General features: G+C 35.9%; 2 protein-coding genes across 2 annotated transcripts in view; one reads left to right on the top strand and one right to left on the bottom strand.

The window, feature by feature from the left end:
• Positions 1 to 11,146, top strand: part of LOC150090366 (uncharacterized) — a 331,637-nt gene extending 320,491 nt beyond the window's left edge. Inside the window, exon 23 of the mRNA XM_090387860.1 lies at positions 10,992 to 11,146. Within this exon, the coding sequence (XP_090243986.1) occupies positions 10,992 to 11,087 (96 nt within the window). The 3' untranslated portion in view covers positions 11,088 to 11,146. The remainder of the gene's footprint in view (positions 1 to 10,991) is intronic.
• The window catches only part of LOC150090365 (uncharacterized), a 314,634-nt gene that overhangs the window by 259,813 nt on the left and 42,707 nt on the right, over positions 1 to 12,114 (bottom strand). The gene's annotated exons all lie outside the window — the stretch shown is intronic.

Genomic DNA, 12,114 nt, shown 5'->3' with positions numbered 1-12,114 from the left:
TTCAGATTCAGTATAATTAAAAATACTACCTAAACTTATATCCTATGCAGTAATAACACTATGCACTGGTTATGTTATAAAGTTTATGTTACTGAAAGTTTATACTATATTGCATTGTTGAGTTTACAGTATATGTATTTTGAATCTCCTACCAAGTTCATGTTATATATATTTCATAGCTCCTATCAAGTTTAATTTATGTGTATTATGCTATACCATTACGTTTTTAAAGTCTAAGTAGTTATAATAGATAATAAATATATATCTATCTATTGCCACATTATTTGAACTTTTGAGTGACCTAATTGTTATACTATATCTACGCCAAATTACCAATACTAACAGCTCTACGAATATTAATGTCATATGTTACGGACTACATGAAAAAGTTAAGTCAATTAAACCACATATGTAGTGCTACAACTTTTATTTTATAAGCCTCCTCTAATACTGATTGCACTGCTACAATGCTATGTAGAACCCTCCAAGTATCTCCTATATCAATCTAAAACAAAGGTGGCAAAATTCAAACATTCTTTTCGATACAACACAATGCTGGCAGAAGTAGACTGTGGTTTTTTAAGCAATTACAAGGGCCAAATAAAGAAAAACACACCAAATTAATCAGGGAGTTATAAACAAAATACTACACTACTAATTTTAAATCAAAAGTTAGAGATAAACAATAATTTCAAATAAATAAAGACCATCTAGTCAGTAGCCTCATCAACGTTCTTCTCGTAATCTTCTAGTTTTTAATATTCTTAGCATTAGCATTAGTAGAGGCATATGATGCAAGAAAGCAAGCTTATTCAGCATCAGCCAAAAAAAAAAAAAAAAAACCCTCTCCCATTTCACCCCTCCGTTCGTTCGAAATACCTGTCCAGTTGAGCTTTAAATTTGTTTAGGCTATCAACTTCAACAACAAGTGATGGAAGTCGGTTCCACCAACCAACCACCCGCTGGCCAAAGGCAAATTTCCGCACATCTATCCGACATCCGTCCTTCCTCAATTTGAATTTATGCCCTCTGAGGTGATTATTCTGAGAAAGATGAAGAATCCCATTGGCATTGAGCATGCTCAAACCATTCAAAGCCTTATACACCTCTATCAGATCACCTCGCCGGTGCCTAGTCTCCAGACTCTGTAATTTGCAAAACTTAAGCCTTTCTTCGTAAGAGCAACCCTTTGTTCCATTTACTAATCTTGTTGCCCTTCTCTGTACCCGTTCCAGCAGCTCTACATCCTTCTTGAAATGAGGCCTCCAGACCTGTATACAGTACTCAAGATGTGGCTTAACCATTGCCTTATACAAGGGAATAATCACCTCCTTATCCCTGCTAGAAAAATTCCTGTACACCTAATTCTGTTTTTACACGATAGATACGTTCCTGAAAAATACGTGTAAAAAAAATTCGTGTAAAAAAAGACATTGTATTTATGGAAGAAAAGAAGATTGGTTCCGAATCTAAAAAAATCAGTAAAAATAATTAAAAAAAACACATAAAATATTCGTTTTAAGCTTATTATTTTATTTCATCAAAATACACATGTAATTAAAATGTACTAAAACAAATTTGTATGCATATGAAATGAAAAAAAAATTCTTCATGAACAAAAAAAAATCTGTTTTACACATAAGATTTTATTCATTTTCACTTTCTGATAATAAACGGCGCATACGTTTGCGTACGACTGGAATATCACTGCCATCACTAGAAATGTTGTGGACATCGTCTTCTTCCTCTATTAATGAAATTCTTTCTGTGATCTCTTCAGCAAAATCAGCACGAGTCTCCTCTGGTGCTGATGTTACACCAGTTTTACGAACAAATTCAGTTATTAATCGTTGTGTTCGTGTTTTGGTTAGGCAGTTATATAATTCTCTGTAAGAGGCTGTCAACAACTTCAGTTCACGTTGAAACTTCCCAGCACGTTCCTCATTAGGGTCATGTTTGACAAAATGATTTCCTAATTTTCTGGCCAGTTCCAGACCTTCTTTTATTAAATATGCATTTAGAACAGGATCATTTTCTTCATTATCACTAAGTTCTGTGGGATAAGGAGTCCCAAGGACAACCTCTAATATTTCATCTTCGCTTAGGGCTTTGTCGGTTAACAATTCATCAATATCTTCAAACGATAGATCATCGAATCCTTCTCCACCAATTTTGTGTGCCATTGTAATGATGTTGGGAAATTCGGTCGTATTAGGGATGATAGGATCTTTGCTTTTTACACATTGTGGCCAAACCGCTTTCCAACACACATTTAAAGTTGCTGGTTTTAATTCAGTTAACGCTAATCCAACTTGATTGATACAATCCATAATTGAGATTTTCTTCCACACATCAATGACTGTTAGTGTTTCATCATTCAGTTTGTCCCAAACGTGTTGGAATGTTCGTTTTACGTAGTATGTTTTAATTGTCGCAATTATACCTTGGTCTAGCGGTTGTATCAAAGATGGCAGAAATAAAATTGTACGTTTGGGTGTTCCAAGACAGGATGGCCGTGTGCATTGTCAAGAATCAGAAGAACTTTAAATTCGAGACCTTTCAAATTCATATAACATCTGACTTCTGGGACGAAACATTTGTTGAACCATTCTGTAAAAATAGTAGTGGTCACCCAGGCCTTCTTGTTTGCCATCCAGTGAACAGGCAGTTTATTGATATCTACACCTTTCATTGAACGTGGGTTTAGGGCTCGATTTACCAGCAGTGGTTTCAACATACGATCTCCTGAAGCGTTGGAGGAAAATAATAAGGTCACACGATCCTTAGCTACCTTAAAACCACCAGCAGTTTTCTGCGATTTGGCTACATACGTTCTGTTCGGCATTCGTTTCCAGAAGAAACCAGTTTCATCTGCATTCCACACTTGATCAGGAGTGTATCCTCTATCTTCAATAATTTTTGCAAGTTCCTGCAAAAATACTTTAGCAGCCGATTCATCTGCAGATGCAGTTTCACCTTTAATTTTTATATTATGAAGAGCATTCCTTTTAAGAAACCCTATCATCCAACCTGTACTCGCAGAAAATTCATACTTTCTGTTTAACTGAGATGAAGTGCTTGGCTCCTTTTCTTTAATCTGTCTGTAAATTCTTAGTGCTGTTTGCTCGATGGCATTTCCATCTACTGGTACTCTTTTTTTGTGACTGATCTTCTATCCATATTACCAGGGCCTTTTCCATTTTTTCCTTGTCAATATCTCTTGTATATGATGATGAATTAACACTTACTTTTGTTCCAGAACATACCGACTTCCTAATTGCAGCTTCATTTTTCTTAATAGTTCTTACGGTAGCTTCATGTACACCAAAATGCTTTCCTACAGACGTAGCCCCTTGTCCAGTTGCAAGACGATCTAAAATTTGAATTTTAAGTTCCAAAGAAATCGCTTTCCTTTTCATTTTGGTAATAGGCGAATTATTCGACATTATATAAGGGCTACCGAAAAATATCTCAGTTATAATTAATAAAAAAAAGGTATGAAAATTTTGTAAACTTACAATTTATTGACTATCGGCAAAATTAATAAATTTATGTGCACAAATTTCACTAAAGATTCTTTCACTTTGATATAGAGCTTACTACTACATGTCTGCCGAAGATACAATGCACGAATACCGTACATGTGCACCAAATTCAATAAAAACGTTGATGATTCATAGATACCTAGACGTACACATTGGTAAGCAAAAGCACGCGTTTCAAAACGCATACACTAGCTGTTATCCAATCTATTGGTGCGTGTAATATAGAAATGATACTAATATGCCACAAATAAAAAAATTTTTCTTAGAATTTAGGCAAAAAAAAATTCATAGAAATCGTGTTAAATCAAAATGACTCGCGTAAAAAGAGAATGAAATATTTATTTTGAATTCGTGTTAAACCAAATTCGTGTAAAAACAGAATTAGGTGTATATCATTGACAAGACACCATGAGCTACTCTTGCAGCTCGTCTGCAGTGCTCAGAGAACTTCATATCTGCCTGCACAATTACCCCCAGGTCCTTTTCATTCTCCACCACTGTCAGTGTAGTACCGCAGAGTTGATACATTGCTCTGGGGTTACTGTTACCCATATGTAGTACTTTACATTTGTCAATGTTAAACTTCATTTGCCACATCTCAGCCCATCTGTTCAACCTTTCCAGATCCTGTTGCAGCAGCATAGCGTCAGTAGTGTCCTTAACGACCCTGCCAACCTTTGTATCATCTGCAAACTTAGACATTAAACTTGATATCCCATCATCAATATCATTCATAAACACCGAAAACAACAATGGACCCAACACTGAACCTTGAGGAACTCCACTAATAACATTAGTCCACATTGAGCAGTGTCCATTGATTACCACTCTCTGTCTTCTGCCACTCAACCATCCCCTTATCCATAGCAGCAATTTGCCTCCAATGCCACACTGCTCCAATTTGTGCAGCAGTCTTCCATGTGCAACAGTATCAAAAGCCTTTCTAAGATCCAAATATATAAAACCAAAGTTATTCCCTGCATCCAGTTCTTTTGTGACTACATCATAGTATCCAATCAAATTGGTCAGGCAAGACCTGCCCTTAACAAAACCATGCTGCGTCTGAGCTATAACTGAATTCTTGTCTAGATGATCCTGCAGTGCTTCTTTAACCAGTGCCTCCATTAATTTACCTGGAACAGAAGTTAAACTAACAGGTCTATAATTACTTGTGTCAGCCTTTGATCCTCCTTTGTGAATTGGGGTTACATTTGCACATCTCCAGTCTATGGGTACCTCCCCTGAGTCCAAAGAAGCTCTCATAATTATGGCTAGGGGTTTGCATACTTCCTTTGCTGCCTCCTTTAATATAACTGGATAGATCCCATCCACCCCAGGTGCCTTTTTTATGTTTATCCTCAACAATCTCTCCTCCACTTTCCTCTCAGTTATTACAAAATCATCCAGCTCACTGCCAATGTTTACTTTACCTACATCATTCTCCTTCCTGAATAACTCCTCATGCGTGAATGTAGATGCAAAATACTCGTTTAGATTGTTAGCCACCTGAGCAGGATCCTCAACTGTTGAACCATCAATATCCAGTGGACCAATCTGATTCATCCCTTTCCTTCTCGAGTTCAAGTATGTAAAGAACTCCTTTCTGTTTTTCTTTGCATCCTTTGCCAAGGATTTTTCGTAGTCTGCCTTTGCCTGCCTAACCTCCTTTGTGACTTGGTTACAGACCAACTTATATCTATCATAGGCTTCCATGTCACCCATTAATTTGTATGTATCCCATGCATTTTTCTTCTCTGCCACATGTCTCATTAGTCCATCTGACAACCATTTAGGCCTAAACCTTGAACAATATTTCTTAGTTGGTATGTAAAGCCTGGTAGCCACCAAGATTAGTTCCTTGAATGCTTCCCATTTTGAGTTTGCTGTTGGTAACATCATCAGTTGGTCCCACTGTATAGAATTTAAATACTGTCTCAGACCATCATAGTCGCCTTTACGAAAACAAAAACCCTTCCCTTTACCTCTGATGGTAGTTACCTCCTTGAGTAAATCCCACTTCAACACACTGTGATCACTGCCACCTAGTGGTTCATTTATCTGCAGGTTCTTAATGCATGAAGAATCACTACTGATAATCAGATCAAGAGTATTGCTCCCTCTTGTTGCCTCACGAACATGCTGATGTAGAAAACAATCATCCAATAAATCCACAAAAGCCTTGCTAGTGTGCGAGTGACCAACCCACAAATTCCAGTCAATATCTGGGAAATTAAAATCCCCCATTATAAGACTCTCTGATTTACTGGCCCACTCTATTTCCCTGTACAATATATTATTATACTCATCAGAGTCATTAGGCCTATAGTACACTCCTACTCTCAATTTTGATTTCCCTATGCTTATGTCACACCAAACTGACTCGACACTGCCCTGTCCATCGATGTCAACTGGCTTCACTTCCTTTGACTTTATGTGTTTCTTAATTAATAGCATAACCCCTCCTCCCCTCCTGTCCTGTCTATCCTTTCTATATACATTGTATTCCCCAAATTCCAGTTCCGCATTACTTATATCTGTGTGACACCACGTCTCTGATATCCCAACAATATCTGCCTTTGATGTTTTGAGTAATACCTCAAATTCATCAAATTTATTTACCAAACTCCTAGCATTGGTGTACACGCAGGTATACATGCACCTGTTTCTATTCTTAGCTACCCTAACACAACCCATGCGTTTACTTGTAACGCAATGACTACCAGCAGTCTCTGAAATATCCTGCATCTTGTTTTTCAGACTTCTGCTCATTTGAATAGAAGCAGTGCAAGAATCACTTCCACCTCTGCCAGTGGCTACTGTTAATCTATTAGAATCTGAATATTATATTTTAAAGGCTGTGAAGTAGGGTATAGATAGTACTGTATTTATGGTGCTATTACCTACTTAAACTAGGGTAATATGCCCTGAAATGAATTACCAGGGCATATTACCCTTACATTTACAAGAAAATAATCCTTGATATATGTCTTTTCATTAACATACACACCCTCTACAGTACTAATTACAGATGTAAATCAAGGGAAGCCTGTACATAAATAAGCAGGACCAAAAAGATAATTAAAAAGTTTACTTTTTAATTATCTTTTTCATTCTTTACTGGTAAAAATTTCAAGACTTTCAATCAGCTGCCCAAGAACATAACCTTTATTTATTAGCTTTGCAGTTTTCAGGAATGCATCTACAACATTAATCGAGACATCTTTGTAATTATAACATACTATCCTTTAATGAACTGTGCATCTAAAAAGGAGCATTCGATTCAAAATAAACACAGGCTTATTAAGTTTGTTTGCTTATTTTTTATGCCAAGGTGGCTAAGGCCAGAAGGCATCCAATATAGTGTGTTTATACTATAGTTTGCTTGTTTTGCTAGTTAAAAGCCCATATTTCCGGGGGGGGGGGGGGGATAATACAAAGATAAACCAGGTAGACTATAATGTGAAAGAAAGACCATAAAATTTTATTCTTCAAATCTAGATGAGACTTGAACCTGAGCCTTTTCTATAGAATTACCATAACCACTATGTTAGACATGCAAGAAGCTGATTAAGTAATAGTAATAATTGTTGGTATCGGTAAAGGTGGTATCGGCAGCAATTCTACTAATTAATTAGCCCATCAATATATTTATAATTAGTAAAATATTATTAAGTTAAGCTCCTTTACTTCTTTGTTACAAACGAGATTTTGAAGATGCACATATGTTTTTTGATTAAGTGCTGTTACCAAATGTATAATTTGTAAATCTATAGTGTGTTATTACCAAATGTATAATTTGTAAATCTATATTGTGCTGTTACCAAATGTATATAAATGTAGGAAAACTGCATGGTGGTGATCCTTCTACATATCAATCAAATGCACTTTAATAATCTTTCATTAGACAGTGTACTTTATTTGTTTTAAGAGATTTAACAACACTGCACTTCACATAAATTTTAAAGGCAAAAAATTCGAGCTAAGGATTAAACACTAGACTGCAGTGTTTTTTAATTTCTTATTACAATTAGTTAATTTCCATTGTATATCTTTCTCCCAAGAAATTAAATTATTAATGTTTTATTCTTTTATTGCTTGTGAAACTTAATTTTAGAAACCTATACTTATTAAAAGAATTAAACTTATGCTGCATTGCAAATATTTTTTAATTAATTATAATTAAGACTTTCAGTGAACCTTTTTACCAATCTTCATCTGGTACATCAAAATAAATATAATGAGAAAATGAATTTGAAACAAAAAAATAAACATCTCAATCAATGGGACTGAACATGAGGTGCACCTATGTACCTCATGTTCAGTCCCACTGATTGAGATGTTCTTACACAATAGTATAAGAACATCTCAATCAATACTGTATAAGAACACCTCGTGTTTTTTTACAATAGTCTATAAGAGAATGCTGAGTGTGTATTGAAGTTCATTCTCAACACATATTCAACTGTTGACCTCATAAACAAGATCTCCATTTCTTTTAATTCTTAAAAATCCCAGAGGCTCACATCTGGTGAGTATGGGCTTGGCACACCCAGAGTCCTGAGCTGGATATCATCATTCTTCTCTTTCTTGGTGATTTCCCCCCCCTCTCTCTCTCACAGGGTAACTTGGAAATTTTTTTTTGGTTGGTGCAGCATAAGCTTCAGGCTTTCTTGCACCATGTGGCTAATAATAACAATATAGTAATTTTGAAAACTGGATAAGAAAATTAAGTGGAGACAAAGATATAATTATATAGAAGCAGTGCAAGAATCACTTCCACCTCTGCCAGTGGCTACTGTTAATCTATTAGTCCTTGTATCCCCCCCAAGCTAGCAGTTTTCCGACCCACCTAACTCTGCCTCGACAGCATCAGCAAAAATTCTTGCACCCTTTCTATTTAAGTGTATCCCATCCCTGTAGAAGCAATCTCTCCTGTTAACAAGTACAGTCCAGGCTGAAAAAAATTCTACCCCTTGAGCCTTGCACAATCCCTCCAGGGCCGAATATATAAAATATATAATGTAAGATTAGTTTCTAGTTTAATTAAGATGTAATTTTTGAAATGCAGTGTGAAAAAAAATACAAGAAAATAATCTTCTGCTTTTTCATCATGCAGGAAATATTAATTATACAGTGAACTGTATAATTAATATTTCCTGCATGATGAAAAGCAGAAGATTATTTTCTTGTTTTTTTTTTATGAAAACCCCAAACACAGGAGGTATTAGAACCTATAGTACTTAGTACCATGTGTCGGTTGGAGGTTGAGAAGATGAAAGAAGATATTTGTTGACATGAGACTTGAACTTCTGTAGACCATAGTTTTCAGGAAATACGTACGAAGGAAGGTTGTTCCAGAAAATGGCAGTTGAATGAATAAACGAGGAAGATGAAAAGTAGGTTCTATGAGTTTGAAGTTGGACAGTAAATGGATGTTGGCTGGTGGTGGCACATGTTCAAACTGTTTTGAAAGAGAGAGCGGGAATAATAGAAGCCAATTCAGAAGAACAGTGCCCATGGAAGTATCTGTAGAAAAGGCATGCAACAGAAACAGTAAATCTATGAGACAGCGAGTGGAGAGACTCTATTAGAGAGGAGTCATTAATTAACCTAACTGCTCTCTTCTGAATGGAATCTAGAAGCCTGAGAGAGGTTTTGGGGGCACCGCCCCAGATGTGGGAACAATATTCCATGGTAGGGCGGATTTTCGATTTGTACAGAGTGAACAGCTGTTTGGAAGAGAAGTAACGCTGAGAACAAAAAAGAAAACCAAGTTTTTTAGATGCAGAGGAAGCAATATTTGTAATGTGCTTGTGCCAAGAGAGATTAGAAGTCAGGGTAATCCCCAAAAGAGACATATCATTTTGCCTAGAAATTGGAGTGTCACCAAAGATAAGCATAGGAGCAGAAGAATCCTTTTTGCAAGATATAAGACAAGACTGAGCTTCAGAAGGATTGAAATCAACTAAGTTGTCTTTGCCCCATTTGGTAGTGGATATTTGAGAAGTTGAAGCTGATTTAGCAGAGCAAGGTTTCTCAAAATGGAAAGTGGAATGCAAATGTGCTATCATCGGCAAAACTATGGATAGGATTTCCAGTCAATGGAAGAAGGTCATTAATAAACAAGAGGAAAAGAGTGGGGGAAAGAACTGAACCTTGGGGGACACCGGCATTAGTGGAGAAATTAGAAGACAGAGAGCCATCTACCATCAACCTCACTTACTGAGGGTGATGGTAGATGTGTGATCAGAGAGAAAACTGGATAACCAATTACAAAAAACAGTTGGCAAACCATAAGATGGAAGCTTGTTTAGAAGACCTTTATGCCAAATGCAATCGAAAGCCTTTGAGATGTCAAGAGCAACTGCTTGTGATTCACCAAACGTTTCCATTGAATTTGTCCATAAATGGGTAATATAGGCCAGAATATCACCAGTGGATCGACACTGATGGAATCCATACTGGCGATCATTGATCAAACAGAAGGTTTCTAGGTAGTTTAAGAGTTGGTTAATTGAACTGATTTCTCCATTACTTTAGAAAGAGTAGAAGTTTTTTTTTTTTTTTTTTTTTTTTTGATTTGGTAGTTGTTGGCGCATCAGCTTCTGTGACCATATTGCACCTCCCAAGGTTTTTGCAGTACTTTGATCCAAGCCCGAGGCGGGAATCGAACCCGCGACCTTTGGGTTGCCGGGCAGGTACTTTACCCACTCGGCTAGCCTGGTCGGCCAAGAGTAGAAGTAATTGCAATGGGATGATAATTGAATGGGAGGGATTTGTCACCCTTTTTGGGAACTGGCTGGATATGAGCAAATTTCCAAGCAAAAGGAAAAACACTTTTGGAATAAGAAAGTGAAAAAAGGCGGCAAAGAATAGGAGTAAGTTCAGGAGCACAGGTTTTGAGAACAAGTGGAGAAATACCATCGGGACCTGAAGCTTTCTTAGCATCAAGATTCATCAAAATCCTTCTGACATCCTTTTGACGGAACACTACAGGAGGCATTGAATGGAGCGTGTTGGGAATGGTGGGAGGTGTTTTGCCAAGATCATTAATATACGAGTTGGAAGAAAAATGGGATGCTAGCTGGTCAGCTTTATCCTTGGCTGAAGTGACAACAGAACTATTTAGTTTTGACAGAGGTGGGAAAATTTGCAGCCAATAGCTTTGGCAAGAGACCAGAATGCTCGGCTACCATTAGGGCAAGAAGTAAGTTTTATACTCTTAGTCTGTTCAAAATCTAGTTTGGACTGATTAATAATTAATATTTCCTGCATGATGAAAAGCAGAAGATTATTTTCTTGTATGATGTGTTATAAAGACTATATAATTAATTGAAACCTCCACAAAACTTTTTCTACATAAACTTTGATAAATATGGAAAATTAAACATTACTGTTGATATAATATTCCTATTGTCCACTAAATATTATATATTTATATTACAGGCAGGTCATACCCCAAAATTTTACTTCACACATCCAGGAGAATTAACAGTTCAAGAGCTTTTGCAACCATACAAAACTGGAGATGATGATCAGTGAAATATTTAAAGTGAATGCAGAAAAATAATAATGTCCAAACACGAACTTAAATTTGTGTCAAAAAGTTCAGAACAAAAAAGTCATATAGCCATAAAACATCATAACAAGTGATTAAAAAAAACTTGGAAAGCAATTTTCATTTTCAGAGCTCGATAAATACGAAAAAAAACTGATTAAAAAAACTAAACTTGAATTTAAATGAGATGTTAATCAGTATTTTTTTTATTTGTTTTTAATAAGTCTGAAGCTTGTAAATAGTTCCATGGGTTTCTATAGCAATTAGTTTTTTTTTTTTCAACTCAGCCATGATGTTATTTTGATTATCAGTATTACTATTGCTTCCAATGTACTATTTCAAGTACAAAGACACATGTAAAAATGGCATGTATTATTAAGCTCTAAGAGCTGAAATGTGTATTATCTATAATGTTGATATCCTTTGTTGCTTGTATATGTGGTACTTGATGTATACTTCTGCTTGTTAATTTTTTGTACAGCATCGTGTAAAATGGAGAAATATTTCATATTTTAATACATAAATATATCATACGATAGTATATATTTATCTGATTTAAATATCAGAGATAAATATATCATATGATTTGTTCTCATTGTTCTGGGTGCCATTATTTAATTACTAGTAGTTACAAATACCAGTACAGGGCCATGTAAAGGTACTTGGGGGCCCAGTTGCAATGGGGGTTAAGGAGCCTTGTTTATTTATGTTGAGACTCTGATGGCTCCCTCAATTGGCATCACCTAGATTGGGGGCCTCGGTGCTGCTTATCCAATGCAACCCCCCATTTGCATGGCCCTGAAGGTATCAAACAACTCAACTAAGAGATGCCAATTTTCAAACCCCTGAAGAACTTTGATTTTACTTACATACAGAATTAATTTCAGCATCAATTTCATAAAGAGAGGAAAATAATTAAGTTTCCATTTAATTCCAAAATAACAAGCAATGAAAAAAAAAAAAAACTTATTTTATATCTTTTTTAATCAATTCATGTATACTTCAAATATC

This window comes from Mastigoproctus giganteus, chromosome 2, assembly GCF_048544385.1.
Source record: "Mastigoproctus giganteus isolate SK-2022 chromosome 2, ASM4854438v1, whole genome shotgun sequence".
NCBI lineage: Eukaryota > Metazoa > Arthropoda > Arachnida > Uropygi > Thelyphonidae > Mastigoproctus > Mastigoproctus giganteus.
This window is presented reverse-complemented; position numbering and strand designations above follow the sequence as displayed.